At 33.9% G+C, this 16,662-nt stretch overlaps 1 protein-coding gene across 1 annotated transcript in view; it reads left to right on the forward strand.

Annotated features, from left to right (window-relative positions):
* YTHDC2 (YTH N6-methyladenosine RNA binding protein C2) overlaps positions 1-16,662 on the forward strand; it is a 64,890-nt gene that overhangs the window by 31,407 nt on the left and 16,821 nt on the right. Inside the window, exons 13-23 of the mRNA XM_065874043.1 lie at positions 1,772-1,950; positions 2,205-2,301; positions 2,380-2,467; positions 2,554-2,634; positions 4,327-4,409; positions 9,884-9,989; positions 11,441-11,560; positions 11,870-12,142; positions 14,628-14,754; positions 15,803-16,008; positions 16,363-16,558. Of these exons, the coding sequence (XP_065730115.1) occupies positions 1,772-1,950; positions 2,205-2,301; positions 2,380-2,467; positions 2,554-2,634; positions 4,327-4,409; positions 9,884-9,989; positions 11,441-11,560; positions 11,870-12,142; positions 14,628-14,754; positions 15,803-16,008; positions 16,363-16,558 (1,556 nt within the window). The remainder of the gene's footprint in view (positions 1-1,771; positions 1,951-2,204; positions 2,302-2,379; positions 2,468-2,553; positions 2,635-4,326; positions 4,410-9,883; positions 9,990-11,440; positions 11,561-11,869; positions 12,143-14,627; positions 14,755-15,802; positions 16,009-16,362; positions 16,559-16,662) is intronic.

The following is a 16,662-nucleotide window of genomic DNA, read 5'->3' on the forward strand; positions in this document are numbered from 1 at the left end:
GAAGTTTCATATTTTTCCTATTGAAAGCAGTCTTTTTTTTTTAAAAAATATTTATTTTTGGCTCTGTTGGGTCTTTGTTGCTGTACATGGGCTTTCTCTAGTTGCGGCGAGCAGGGGCTGTTCTTTGTTGCGGTGCATGGGCTTCTCATCGCTGTGGCTTATCTTTGTTGCGGAGCACGGGCTATAGGCCTGTGGGCTTCAGTAGTTGTGGCTCGTGTGCTCAGTAGTTGTGGCTCATGGGGTCTAGAGCGCAGGCTCAGTAGTTGTGGCGCACAGGCTTAGTTGCTCTGTGGCATGTGGGATCTTCCTGGACCAGTGCTTGAACCCGTGTTCCCTGCATTGGCAGGCAGATTCTTAACTACTGTGCCACCAGGGAAGTCCCTGAAAGCAGTCTTATGTTATTTTTCTGCTAAGCTCTTTAAGAAAGATTGGGCTGAACTGAATTTTCTAGAAATCATATTGATAATTACTAGTGATGGCAGTTTTATATTTTCACTTACAGGATGAAGAAGCAAGGGGGTTATTTCAGTAATTTCTACTGATTTTGGCTTTCAGGAAATAGCATAATCAACCTGCTTTTAGTGTAGGATAACTGAATTAGTCATTTTAAGCTGATACCTGTAGACTGTTTTTTTTTTATGTATGAACTATTCTCCAGAATATTGTTTATAATAATGAACAATTAGAAACAACCTATTAAGAAAAGGTAAATGACAACCAAAAGTTTGTGTTTTTTTAAGTTTTATTGGGTTAAAATTCACATACCATATAATTCACCTACTTAAGTGTATAATCCAGTGGTTTTTAGTACATATGTTCAAAGAGTTATGCAGTCATCACCACAGCCAATTCTGAGAACATTTTCATCACCCCAAAAAGAAATCTGTGCTCATTAGAGGTCACTTCTAATTTCCCCCAACTTTAGCAGCCCTAGGCAACCACTCATCTACTTCCCATTTCTATAGATTTATCTGTTCTGGACATTTCCTATAAATGGAATCATATAATATGTGATCTTCTGTGATTGGTTCTTTCACTTAGCATAGTGTTTTCAAGGTTTGTACATGTTGTAGCATCTTTTTAACGACTGAGTAATATTCCATTCTATGGATAGACCACAGCTTGTCTATCCGTTCATCAATTGATGAACATTTAGGTTGTTTACACTTTTGGGGTGTTATGAATAGTACTGGTATAAACATTTGTATACAGATTTTTATGTGGACATATATTTTCATTTCTTCTTGTCTATATACCTAGGAGTCTAACTGCTGGGCCATATGGTAACACTATGTTTAACAGTTTTGAGGATCTGCCACATTGTTTTCCAAAGTGGTTGCACCATTTTACATTCCCACTAGCAGTGTATTAGGGTTCCAATTTCTTCACACCCTCTCTCACACTTATTATTATCTGTCTTTTTTATTATAGTCATCCTAGTGGGTGTGAAGTGGTATCTCATTGTGGTTTGAATTTCATTTCTCTCATGACTAATGATGTTGAATGTATTTTCATGTGCTTATTGGCTATTTGTATATTTCCTTTGGAGAAATGTCTTCAGATAGAGTTCTTTTAAAAACACATATTGCCAAATTTTACTTTGAATAATATACTTGAAACCAAAATATGAATTACATTATAGTGTATTAATTGTCACTTACCCTCTTTAGAGTATATTGAAAATTTGAACATGGACATAATGGGAATCATTGGCCTTTAAGCGTTACTCTTTTTAATGAAATTTAACTTGGTCTGTGTTTTTCTTTTCTAGTGCTTCATTGGAATTTGGAAATTTAGATGAAAGTTCTTTGGTTCAAACAAATGGGAGTGATCTCAGTGCAGAAGACAGAGAGCTCCTGAAAGCTTATCATCATAGTTTTGATGATGAAAAAGTAGACTTGGATTTGATCATGCATCTTCTATACAATATCTGCCATAGTTGTGATTCTGGTAAATAAGTATTGTCTAAAAGAACTGAAGCAAAAATATATTCTTTGACTTAAATTTAGTATTTTGTGTGTGTACAAATTTTTATACAGTTTTGTTGATAATAATGCACAAATAATCTCTTGTGTCATTTTATAAGTATTAGAGTTTATCAGTACTTGAAAACACATGATGTAGTTCATTATAGCTAGTTGTTTTGATTGATTCTGGTTTTACAAAGAGATTTAATGTTTAAAAAAAAGTCATTCTTCTTCAAGGTGCAATATTGATTTTCCTGCCTGGATATGATGAAATTGTTGGTCTGAGGGATCGCATCCTGTTTGATGACAAGCGGTTCGCTGACAATACTCATAGGTAAAAACTAAAGCTTTATATTTATTGCATTAAATAACAGTTAGGTACCACAGTATATTTTCTCTTAATTGTCGACAGGTACCAAGTCTTTATGCTTCATTCAAATATGCAAACATCTGATCAAAAGAAGATATTAAAAAACCCACCTGCAGGTGTTCGAAAAATAGTAAGCTTCTTAAAATCTTCTTTTTTCCATTTTATTAGTCATTGGTTTTGCTTTCATATTAACGATAACATAATATCCTATTGCAGATCCTTTCCACCAATATTGCTGAAACCAGCATCACAGTCAATGACGTTGTCTTTGTTATTGATTCTGGTAAAGTGAAAGAGGTATGTATGGATAAGTTGTAATTTTACCTAAATGACAAAGGTTGAGTTCCATAACAATAAATGCTTTTATAAGCAGAATTCATTTTAATGGGAAAATTTCTGGTTCTAAGATGAATTTAACGTAGTAAATGTTGGTTTCACTAAAGTAAATATTCTACCTTAAACAACTCAGTTTGTAGGATCTGTCTTATTTTAACAAATTATACAAAAAATTTAGCCTCTGCTCACTAAATTTTAGGAATAAAATAAAGGATTTGGCTAGTTACAGTGAAAATTTTGTCAGTGTGGGAATTTGATTACATATTTTGTATGTTTTCTTTCTACTCATGGGCATGGACCGTGTCCCTCTTGTTCATTGTTATATCTCCAGTGCTCCACATATAGTAGGTATTCAAAAGATACTTAGTTCAAGAGAACCATGCTGATAGGAAACAAACAAACATAAAACCAGGCTTCAGCAAGTGATGGCTAGCAGTAAAATTGGGCCCATCATCTGCTTTCGTAAAAATAAATTTTGTTGGAATACTGCCATGTCTACTTTTTACCCATCGTCTGTGGCTGCTTTCACACTCCAGTGGCAGATTTGAGTAGTTGCAACAGACCCCCTCTGCAAAGGCTAAAATATTTACTGCCAATTCCTGATATAAATAAAAGGCAGCATTTATTTCCTTTTAGTGTTGGAATGCCCAGCAATTCTCAGCACCCTTAATTTTGGTCGATCCTTTCACTGAAATAATTGAAAGTGATAGAGGTAATTGATTTTTCAAGGAGAGCAATGCTATCCATGTTGGGAAAGCAAATTATATCTGTTCTAGTGGATATGAATGATCATTTTTAATGTGAAAAAATTAATTACCTTTAGGTGTTATTTATCAAGTAAACTGTGATGGTAGTGCCAAAAGTTATTTTATATACAAAATTGTTAAATTTATTAAAAACAAAATAAGCAGCATCTTTTCTAAAAATCCCATAATTAAACAATTATGAGAACACATTTGTATTTGCTCTATGTAGTAATGTTATGAAAAGGAAAGTGTAAAGTCACTGAATGATTGATGTATATATTCTAGCAATGAATTCTTTTAAAATATTTTTCTACATAAGTTTCCACTTTAGAAGTGAAAGTATGGGGATAGTAATGGTTCTTTTTTACTTTCTCTTTTGTAACATTCTGGATAGGCTAACTGCATTAGTAGTTCAGCAGGAAGTAAAATGGAAGGGGTTAAAAATTATTCAGTTGGGAATAGGATTACTTTAGTGATTATTGTTATTCTTCCAATCAACTTCCTGGAAAGTATTTCAGAAAACGTCTTTCCCTGGTCACTCCTATTACCCACAGTGATGGAAATCTGATAGAAAATGACCTCAAGGAATAGATCAGTTCTCTCCAATCTTGATGCCTTCTGAGAACTGACTGCCATTATCCAAGTGTAGCAGAGAAAAACAGGTAGCTTAGCAAGGCACAGAATGAGGAAGTTTTACAGCTCTTCTAAGTTTAGTTTTCATTCTTTTTCCTTAGAATGTTTGTGGCCAGAAATCTGGATTTTTTTTTTTAAATCAGTATCCTGTTCTAATTAATCAAAAGGGACTTTGAATTAAACTCAATGTGCTAAAATATGTTCATAATATTTTCTGCTATTTCTTCTTAAATACCTTTTATGTATTAACATGAAGGTGATTTAAATATTACAGAAATCCTTCGATGCACTGAATTTTGTTACAATGTTAAAAATGGTGTGGATTTCCAAAGCTAGTGCCATACAGCGAAAAGGCAGGTAATGTATATTTAATGGACATTGATTCAATTGCCTATAAAATGGAAACATTTTCATATGTATTACATATTTAATGTATATTCTACTTTCTCTAAAATGTTAAAACTTTCGTGTTAGTCTTAATTTTTATATTATTTTTGCAAAGCATACCATTTTAATACTTATTTTAAAAGTTGAATTTAGGTTATGTTAAAAATAAAAATTTTTGTCCAGTATGATCTACACTCAGAAGACATAAGAAACTTAAAAAACAAAAATAAAAGCAGTGTAAGATGTAGGACTAATTTCTGTACAATACATAAAAAGCTCCATGAAAATCAATTAAATAAAGACCACTACATTAACCTCACATATACCACATATATCTCATACATACCTAAAGTAATGCGAATTAATGAGGTACTATGTTTTACTTATCAGATTGGCATCAATGAAAATTTTTAACAGCACACATAACAAGAGTTAACAAAACCATGGGCCAGTAGGCTTTCACAGTTTGCTGATGGGAGTTTATATTGATGTGACTTCTTCAGAGGATGATTTGAAACCGTTTATCCAGTTCTCCCCTTTAGCAGTGGATTCTACTTCTCATAATTTATCCTGAACATACTTGTACTCAGGATAAATGTGTGCCAAGTATGTGGCACTCATAGTATGTGTGCCAAGATGTATGTTTAAGAATGTTTTTTGCAGTATTATTTGTAGTAGTGAAAAGTCTAGGAACACTGTAGTATCCATAAGTAGTGAAGTGATTAAGCAAATTATATTATTGTCACACAATGTCATACTAAGTAACTGTTAAAAGGAAATATGTAGATGTATGTGTTTTATGTGGAATGAGTTTTCAGAAGCTCATATTAATTGAAAAAAGTAAGGTATAAAACATGTATCTAGTATTTTCTTGTTCTAAAAAATATCTATGCATGTGTATGTTTGCATGTATATTTAGACACACATATGTTGTCGAGGCTGAGCTAAACATTACAAAACAGTGATTGTTGACTCTGAGAAGGAGGATTTGTGGGGCTCTTGGAGGAAGGAGACAATTTTTATTTTTGTATTTTTTGTATTTCAGTTATTTAGCACATACTTGCATTACTTTTTCATTTTTAAAAAGGCAAGATTAAAAAGAGTCATATTTTTCAGTAATTATTTGACTAATTTTTCTTGCATTTTAACTAACAAGAAAACATCAGATACTGACTTTAAGAGTGCTGCCTACTGAAGATGGTGGATACATTGATTTCTGTACTTTATAACTATAGAATGCTCTTTGTTGTTGTTATTGTGTCAGTTGTCTTCTTATGACAAGTGTGGCTTGGCACATTGAGCTGGACTTACACCATGTTAATAGTATATTATCAGGGATAAAAATCAGAAATTATAGAAATTTTCTTTGTCATCTTTTTCAACAGATGTTTTTTGGCAGCCTTCACTGTGCAAGTGTTAGGGGTGCAATGATGAATAAACTATGGTCTGATGGGTAAAGTTTGAGATGGGGAAATGTTGCAGTCCATCTTGGAATCCAATAAATTAAGCAATTTTAATACTATGTGATCTGCACTGTAACTAGATAATGCTTCTAGAGGAGTTAAGATAGAATCTGAGACAAATATGGTTAAATAGTTATTTTGGGAAGGCATTTCTGGCAGAGGGAAAACATTCACAGAGGCCTAAAGGCAAGAGTGACAAAGAAAGTTGTTTGGATGGAGTTTAGTTTAGAGGAGAATAATGAAAAATGAGTGGAAAGAGGTAAGTTGCAGACTGGTCCTTTAGGACCATTTTGTATTTTCTCTCTCTCCTTTTTCTTCTTAATAACATGGTTATAGTATTCTTTCATCTTTTTGAGGAATGAATAGATAGAGACAAAAATGATGGTAGGATGACCCCAGTAGGAGACTCTTTTCATTAATCCTGTCATTTACAATAAGGGAGAGATGAGAGTAACCTGAATTATTATAGTGGTGGTTGAAATAAAGAGGAATATAGGCATACCTCCCCTTACTGCACTTCTCAGATACTGAATTTTTTACAAATTGAAGGTTTATGGCAATCTTGTGCACCCCGTGTTGAACAAGTCTATCAGCACTATTTTTCCAACAGCGTTGCTCAATTCTTGTCTCTGTGTCACATTTTGGTAATTCTTGAAATATTTCAAACTTTTTCATTATTACTATATTTGTTATGGTGATCTCTGATCAGTGGTCTTTGATGTTATTATTGTAATTGTTTTGGGGTACCACGAACTGTGCTCGTATAAGAAGGCAAACTTAATCCATAAATATTGTGTGTGTTCTGACTGCTCCACCGATCAGCCATTTCCCATCTCTCTCCTTCTTCTTGGGCTTCCCTATTCCCTGAGACACAATACTGAAATTAGGCCAATTAATGACTCTACAATGGCACCTAAGCGTTCAAGTAAAAGGAAGAGTCGCACTTCCCTCACTTTAAATCAAAAGCTAGAAGTGAATAAGCTTAGTGAGGAGGGGATGTCAAAAGGTAAGACAGGCCGAAAGCTAGGCCTCTTAGCACCAGTTAGCCAGGTTGTGAATGTGGAGGAAAAGTTCTTGAATGAAATAAAAAGTGCTACTCCATTGAACACATGAATGATAAGAAATTGAAACAGCCTTATTGCTGATGTGGAGAAAGTTTTAGTGATCTGGATAGAATATCAGATCAGCCACAACGTTCCCTTAAGCCAAAGCCTAATCCAGAGCGAGGTTCTAACTCTATTCAATTCTGTGAAGGCTGAGAGAGGTGAGGAAGCTGCAGAAGAAAAGTTTGAAGCTAGCAGAGGCTGTTTCATGGGGTTTAAGGACAGAAGCCATCTTCATAACATAAAAGTGGAGGTGAAGCAGCAAGTGCTGATGTAGAAGCTGCAGCAAGTTATCCAGAAGATTTAGCTAAGATAATGAGGGTGGCTACACTAAACAGATTTTCCTTAGAAAACAGCCATTTCTTGGAAGAAAATGCCACCTAGGACAGGCTGACTCCCTTGTTAGGAGCTAATGCAAGTGGTGATTTGAAGTTGAAGCCAATGCTCATTGACCATTTTAAGAGTCCTAAGGTCCTTAAGAATTATGTTAAATTTACTCAGCCTATGCTTTATAAATGGAACAACAAAGCCTGGATGACAGCACATTTGTTTACAACATGGTTTACTGACTATTTTAAGCCCACTGTTGAGACCTGCTGCTCAGAAAAAGTGACTCCTTTCAAAATACTACTGCTCATTGACAATGCACCTGTTCACCCAAGAACTCTAATGGAGATGCGCAACGAGATTAATATTGTTTTCTTGCCTGCTAACACAACATTCATTCCTCAGCCCATAGATCAAAGAGTAACTTCAGCTTTCAAGTCTTATTCATTAAGAAATACATTTTGTAAGGTTATAATTGCCATAAATAGTAATTCCTCTGATGGATCTGGGCAAAGTAAATTGAAAACCTTCTAGAAAGGATTCACCACTCTAGATGCCATTAGGAACATTTGTGATTCATGGGGAGACATCAAAATATCAACATTAACAGGAGTTTGGAAGAAGTTGACTCCAACTCTCATGGATAACTTTGAGGGAAGAGGTAACTGCAAATGTGGTGGAAAGAGCAGGAGAACTAGAATTAGAAGTAGAGCCTGAAGATGTGACTGAATTGCTGCAATCACATGATGAAACTTTAACAGATGAGGAGTTGCTTCTTATGGATGAGCAAAGAAAGTGGTTTCTTCAGATAGAATCTACTCCTGGTCGAGATGCTGTAAAGATTGTTGAAATGACAACAAAGGATTATATTACGTAAACTTAGTTGATAAAGCAGCAGCAGGGTTTGAGAGAATTGACTCTGATTTTGAAAGAAGTTCTGTGGGTAAAATGCTATCCATCCAACAGCATGGAATGCTTCAGAGAAATAGTTTCTGAAAGGAAGAGGCCGTTGATGTGGCAAACTTCATTATTGTCTTATTTTAACAAATTGCCACAGCCTTCAGCCTTCAGCTGATCTGTCAGCAGCCATCAACACTGAGGCATGACTCTCCACCAGCAAAGAGGCTATATGACTTTGAAGTCTCAAATGATGGCTAGCGTTTTTTTAATAATAAAGTATTTTTAAAATTAAGGTATGCACGTTGTTTATTTAGACGTAATGCTATTGCATGCTTAATGTACTACAGTATAGTGTAAACATAACTTTTCTGTGTATTAGGAAACCAAAACATTCTTGTGATTCACTTTATTGCAATGTTTGCTTTATTGCCATGGTTTGGAACTGAACCTGAACTATCTCTGAGGTATGCCTGTAAGTAACTAATTCAAGAGATATCCAGGAGAGTAATATTGGTGATTGTATGTCCAGGGGGTGGGGGGTAAGGAATAGAGTGGAATGAAGGATGTCTTACAGGTTTCTTTGAAAATTTTGTGGATGGTGGTGCTATTGTCGGGGAAAATGTAAAGCGTGGTTATGTGGGGAGAATTAATTTTTGGTTGTGTTGTTTGAGTTGACTGTGGAAAATCCAGGTGGAGCTAAGAGCCTTCTGAAATATAGGTCTAGAATTAGGATAAGGAGACCTAGATGGACGGAACTTGAAGTTAGGAGGATTATTAATATCACTTGGGAGAGAGCAGGATAAGGAGAGCAAAGGGCTAAGGTCTGACCTCAGAGGAACATCAACATTTAAGAACTGGGAAGGATAGAAATCTTTCAGAGGAGGCTGGATAGGTGGGAAAGCTAATGGGTATGTAGTGAGGGAAATATTTGATGAAGGAGGGAATGGTCCAACAATGTCAGATTTTCTAACTTGTATCACACTGTGTTATAGTTAGGTTTGTCTCTTTGGATTATGAGCTTTGTGAGGCTACGTAGGGATATTTCTGTATCTCTGTCACTTGGCATATTCAGCCTTGCTATTAGCTGATACAGGGACTTTGGATGAAATTAAAAGTGACTGCTTTTCCTCAAGACGTATTTCTAGTGCTTTCCAGAAAATTATGCAAGTCTCTATGATCGTGGGGTAAATGACACTCCCTTAGAGTTGTGTAATGCATAACTTCCACAACTCTGTGTTTAGTGGGCCTAAACACAGTGCTTAGTATCAGCTCTGTAAAATTGATTAAATTTAAATTACCATATATTTATTAATGCCTTATTTTTTACTCACTTTTATTTTTGTGTGTGTGTGTGTATATATATATATATATATATATAGTATATAAATTTTTACCACTGTCTAAGAAGTATTACTTGTCAGGTAGTATTACTTGTCATTCATGAATCTCACTTTATAAATGAAATAATTGAGTCCCACAGATGTGAAGTACCTTTTCAAAGGTTAGGGGATCAGTATCAGAGTAGAGGTTCAGACTCACATGTCATGCCACTGGTTCATTGTTCTGTCTCCTAAATCATATTGCTTTTACAGTTTCCTTATTATAGTCTTTATTCCTGGTTTGAGCCTTAATTTTGTGTTTCAATTTTAAGGGCAGGGCGATGCAGACCTGGAATTTGTTTCCGGCTGTTCAGTAGACTTCGATTCCAGAATATGTTGGAATTTCAGACTCCAGAACTTTTGAGAATGCCATTACAGGTGGAAATTTACTTAACTCTATCTAAAAGGCTATTTTTTGTGGGTGAGGGAGGAGAGGGACCATTTCAACTCATACTGATTGGGCTTTTAAAAAATCAATTTATAAAATAAAATTATAAAGTATATATTATTGAGGGTGGTTATATATAACTAATATTTTTTCTGTATAAGAAAATTTAACTCAAAAACCTCCAAAATTTAAAAGAATTACTTGAGTGCATTTGAATTTAAGTATGGTTTATAGATATATTGTATTTTTAATGTAACATTCTAGGAGTCTGTCAACCACATGAGTGTTCACCTTTTAAATTCTCAATGAGAAGTAGAAAACAAATCATTTAAAGTACAAAAGATAATACCAAAATCTCAGTTTAAGATGCTGATCTTACCTTGGTAGTTTTGGAATTGAGTTCACTGAGATTTCCTGGCCTGTATGAATTGTTTTCCTTTTGGTTTTCTGACTTCATGGAACAGCCAAACACTATGTACTTTCTAGGGAAAACTATCAGAAGTGCATTAATTTGATTCTCTGGTGTGCTGAGCTAGATGCTGGCTTCCAAACCTTAAAGAGACACTGGGTCATATTTTTGGCATCCAGGTACCTGGATGACTTCCCACTTCTCCATGCCTGTGTACCATTTTCTATTCTTCTTAGGATATGCAAAGTTCTTAACAAAAGCCTAAATTATCTCTCCTGCTTGTGTCTCGTTTTAATTTTTTAATTCTTGCCTTTCCTCTTCTCTCTGCTCATACCAGTAGTTTCAGTTTCTGAAGCACATTTTGTTTCCTTCTGTCTTAGGGCCTTCATGTGTGCTATCCCCTCTCCATTGAAACCACCCCCTTATTCCTTTTCTGTTTAATTCCTAATTAATCTGTACATCTTAAGTGTCATTTCCTCACAGAAATTGTCTTTGACTTCCCATGGCTGCCTCCTCCTACTCTTTCTTGAACTTGTGTTTACGTCTTTAGTTCCCTGTATCCTTCATAGCACTTATCCCAGTTGTAATTAAGTAGTTAATTATATAATTATTCTGTTTTTCACACACAGTGAAAATCCATGGGGGCAGTGTCTGCCTATCCTCTTCTTTTTCTCCAACTTGATACATGGTGCCTGGCACCTAGCAAGCACTTAAATATTTGTTGAATGGATAAAAGATTCTAGAATGTAATATAAAGGGAAAAAAAAGATTTTTGGACAGTGACTGTTATTGTTATATATAAGAACTGTGTGAGGAGACATTGCCCGCTGTTGATGGAGGATGGTTATTAAGATTCTTGCACTAAAGTATGAGCCCATCTTTCATAGAAAGACATTGTTCCCTTTGCTGTTCATTTTAATCAGAGACTCTACTAGTCTGTGTTGGGAAACTATAGTTCCCAGGATTTTTAAAAAAATAAATATCAATTATAAGTGTCAGTATTTCAAAATTATTTGCTCTTCTTATTTACAGGAACTTTGTTTACATACCAAGCTCTTAGCCCCAGTTAATTGTCCTATTGCTGATTTCCTTATGAAAGCTCCTGAACCTCCACCAACTTTAATTGTAAGAAATGCTGTGCACATGCTTAAGGTTGGTGTCTTAATAGTTTCATTTTACCTGAAATTTAAACCAATTGAGAATGTGTCTTAACTAATTTTTTACCTAAAAAAAATTATCTTCGTATTATGTATTTTGAATAATACTCTCGTGGTAATTATAGTAACACAGTAGGTATAGTTCATTTTTACATAATATATTTGAAGCAAAGTATATTTTTTACAAGGTACAGTAGCAAAAGAAAATTTATGTTCTTGTATCTTACTTATGGATTTTTAAGTATGTGGTTTGATTAAACAGTTTTTGGTCTTGTCAAGTTCTATTTTATATCCTTTTATTTAGACAATAGATGCAATGGATGCATGGGAAGATCTCACTGAACTTGGATATCATTTGGCTGACTTGCCAGTAGAACCACATCTTGGTAAAATGGTCCTATGTGCTGTGGTGTTAAAGTGTCTGGACCCCATCCTTACAATTGCCTGCACACTAGCCTATCGAGATCCTTTTGTCCTGCCAACGCAGGCCTCTCAAAAACGTGCAGCTATGCTTTGTAGGAAACGTTTCACTGCAGGGACTTTCAGTGACCACATGGCACTTCTCAGAGCATTCCAGGTACTATTATTGTCATTTTATTTTTGAAGTGTTGCTGGTTAAACACATTTCTAGGGTAAGTGTAACAAATTAGAAAATAGATATGATTCTGTTAATTTTGTTTCATTATAAAGTCACATTTTATTAATTGCTCGAAAAATACCTTCCTAAACTGTTAATATGTTAAAATTATCATATTTTTCTCTACTTTTTTCTTTCATTTTCTCAGTTTTCTCCTTGTAAAACTATGTATATATTTATTTTTATTTATACTTATATGTATATTTCTTTTTTATAAACCCAAATTCCTTATCTTTAATCATATCTTGTTTAGGAATGCTCTAAAATTTTAGTTAAGAAACATTGTACATTATTCAAAGTATATAGAACAAAACTTAGAAGAAAATTATCTTGAATTTAATATCCATTTATTGATTTTTTTACAGTGTGTTCCTTTCTTGTGTGCTCAAGACACTATGTTAAGAATTTAATTTTGTAAAGCAAAATCCAAAAATCACTTAAAAATTTTAAGATAATATTAGTGAGAAATTGAGGACAGTAATAAATGGGAAAGAAAAGATAAGTATAGTGAGCCTGAGTAAAGGAAATGATATATAATTTAGAAATTCAGCTATGTGGGGGAAGAATATGTTATTTCTTGAAAAGGTAGACATGTTATTTATCCTTTAATTCTCTTGAATGTAGGCTGTATCTATACATTAAAAAATTGCGTTTTTGCAGAAAGTACTCTTTTCCAGGCATACAGGATTTTTCCAATATATACAATTAAAAAAGTAATTATAAGGTCTTTTGTGGGCATTATTGAATAGTGGTTGATGCATTGCTATTAATTTGGTCTATTAGATACCATATATTATAGTAGATCAGTTGAGTGATTATAACTGGGGGGAGATTTGGAGTAGAATTCCTATCTATTCTTTGTTTTTTCCCCAGCTCCTTCAAAAACAGAGAAGGTAAATTACTGCTTTTGTCTTTCAGTTATATTCCAAAACAAGAGAACTCATTTTCAAAGAGAGCTCCATTATACTACATATAGGTGATTTCTAGGAATCCCACTTTCCATTCTCAGACAGATTAGGAGGGTGATATAAAGATTATTTTTAGAGGCCTGAAGTGGCAGGTTTCTTAGATATAAATGGTATTATGATGGCTTAATTGAAAATCTCCCATACTTCAGTGGAGGAAAGTTAGCAGGCACATCTGTAAAGGTAAATATTTTTACATAGCTAGGTATTTAGGTTGCCTGATACTTTGTTCTCATTGGGATTTTATAAACTCAATGGCTTTCATAGCATTTGAGTATAAATTGAAAATGATAAATTCTATTTGGTCATAAAGTCTTAGATTTTATTTTAAAATTATTCTAAAAAATTAGATGTTTTTGACATATAACGTTATGTTAGTTTTAGGTGTACAACCTAATGACAGTATTTATATATATTGTGAAATGGTCACCACAATAAGTCTAGTTAACATCCATCACCACACATAGTTAAAAAATTTTTTCTTGTGATGAGAACTTTTAAGGACTACTCTCTAGTCTGTTAACTAGAGTTATGATGATTTCACAATACAAATCATTATGTTATGCACCTAAAACTAATGTTATATGTCATTATGTCTCAATAAAAATATTTATTAAAAAAATTACTCTCAGGGACTTCCCTGGCAATCCAGTGGTTAAGACTTCACGCTTCCAGTGCAGGGGGTGCAGGTGCAATCCCTCACTGGAGAACTAAGATCCGACATGCCGCTCGGTGGAGGCAAAAAAAAAAAAATTTCTCTCAAATGAACTTTTTACAAAACAGAAATAGAATCACAGATGTAGAAAACAAACTTATGGTTACCAAGGGGGAAAGAGGGAGGGGAGGGATAAATTGGGAGATTGGGATTGACATATACTCACTACTATATATAAAATAGATAACTAATAAGAACCTACTGTATAGCACAGGGAACTCTACTCAGTACTCTGTAATGACCTATAGGGGAAGAGAATCTAAAAAAGTGGATATGTGTATATGTATAAGTGATTCACTTTGCTCTGCAGCAGTAACTAACACAACATTGTAAACCAACTGTACTCCAATAAAAAATAATTTAAAAAATGTTGATGTTGAAAAATGAAAAAAAATTACTCTCTTAGCAACTTTCCAGTATACAGTACAGTGTTATTAACCATAGTCACCATGTTATATATTATGTCTCCAGGACTTATTTATTTTTATAGCTCAAAGTTTGTACCTTCTGATCCCCTTCACTTATTTCATCCACCCTCCTCACTCCTCTAAGCCCCCGCCTCTTGCAACCATTAATCTGTTCTCTGTATCTATGAGTTTGTTTTTGTTTTTCATAGTCTTAGATTTTATAAAGTAATCAGAAAAAGGAAAACTGACCTTGAGTGGTTATTGTAGTGATTTTCAGTTACTTTGGTTCCTAAGAAGTGATTAGAAATGTGTCTTGTTATGTAATTATATTTTTATAGGCATGGCAGAAGGCTCGAAGTGATGGGTGGGAGCGAGCCTTTTGTGAAAAGAATTTTCTTTCACAAGCTACTCTGGAAATAATCATAGGCATGAGAACTCAGTTGCTTGGTCAACTTAGAGCATCAGGTAAAATTTTCCTCCAAAGAACCTATTTAAACTACTGAGAGTTGCCTGTACATTATAGTATTCCTAGTGTTAACTAATGCCATCTTATATTATTTTTATGACATTATCATGTTGTATATCTTATGTTCATGAACTGCTTTGTAGACTTCTGCATGACCTCAACTTTTGTTTGTTGATTAAAAAAATGATATTGTAGAAGCTATAGTTGAGAAATATATGAATGCTTTTTGATACTGTTGGCAATGAGCAATTTATAATATATTTGTTGGCAAAAATCAATTTAGAGATTGTACTTGTAACATTTTATCATTATTAATAAATATTTAGCTCTATGAAAGAGAAATTACAAAAATTTAAGTAGATTGATATGAAAGCTGGCCTTTATATTTTTGGAACATAAAACAACTAGTAATCACTTGAAGGCACTTGATTTTTTTTTTTTTAAAGAGAATGTCAGTTTTGCTATTTCATTTTAGAACTGCTCCTTTGAATTTCTTTTTGAGTGGCGTAGTACATTGAGGAAACAGAAGAAAAGTACCAGAGCCTGGATTTATGGAATAGCTGAAGTGCCAAAGTAATATAAGGAATGAACCAGAGGATTCAGAGTTGTCTCAAATATGGGGACATATGAAGGACTTTTGAAATTCAAGCAAGAATACTTTATATTTACTTGACTTCACTTCCAGGATTAGTTTCTGTCACAACCAAGATGTTATTAATACCATTCAGCAGAATAGTTTAGGTTTTCAGCTATGATTTTAGTATGTTTCTGATAGCAGCTTATGAAGAACTTTATTGCAAGAATATGTATTTGTTTCTGAAGTCCCTAACTCCTCAATGAATCTTCTGCTTACTTTAGCCTAAGCAAACTTAAACTTTCTTCGAACATTGACTATATTATAAACTTTTCAGAGGAGATTTTATGAATTATTGTGGCATTTGAATCATTAAACTTGTATGGATTATACAATTTTTTGTTAAAAACCCAAATTTAAAAGTATATTTTGTGCAATAGAAAAGGTTGGTGTGGTTTGTTTCCTCTTTCTAGGTTTTGTGAGAGCACGAGGTGGTGGTGACATTCGAGATGTTAACACAAATTCTGAGAACTGGGCTGTCGTTAAAGCTGCATTGGTTGCAGGCATGTATCCTCATTTAGTCCACGTGGACAGAGAGAATGTAGTATTGACAGGGCCAAAGGAGAAAAAAGTACGGTTTCATCCCAGTTCAGTTCTCAGTCAGTCTCACTATAAAAAGGTAAAACTTTTTGAATGCTCTTAGGCCTTGAGGTAAAACTAATCTAATTTAGATAGTTGAAGATCAATAAAAAAATGCTCCCAATGCCAACCTGCTTTAAGAAATTAATTAGTTATGTATGTATAATTCAACATTGGAACAATATTTTGGTTGAGTCTTAAAGTTGGAAGAGGTAATGTGTTAAGTATTGAGGACTTATGTACAAACTACATGACCAATGACTTGCTTTAATTTTTGTTTGGGTACTAATATACAACATCTATTTCGCTGAGGGACTTTGTACTTTTTAAAAGTATTACCAGTAAATTAAGTGATAAATTTACTTAACAGTTTTAAAATTTATTTTCCTAATAGATTCCTCCAGCTAATGGTCAAGCTGCAGCAATTCAGGCACTGCCCACAGATTGGCTTATTTATGATGAAATGACCAGAGCTCATAGAATAGCTAATATTAGATGTTGTTCAGCAGTGACACCTGTCACTGTATTGATATTTTGTGGACCAGCTAGGTTGGCAAGTAATGCTCTTCAGGAACTTTCATCTTTTCGAGGTAAATATATTATTGAAGGAAATACAAATCTATTTGAAATAAAATTTTTTCTTCTTACTAAACCAAACAAATTTTGAAATTATAAAAATTTATGTGGTAGTAGC

This window comes from Phocoena phocoena, chromosome 3 (genome assembly GCF_963924675.1).
Source record: "Phocoena phocoena chromosome 3, mPhoPho1.1, whole genome shotgun sequence".
NCBI classification, from domain to species: Eukaryota; Metazoa; Chordata; class Mammalia; order Artiodactyla; family Phocoenidae; genus Phocoena; species Phocoena phocoena.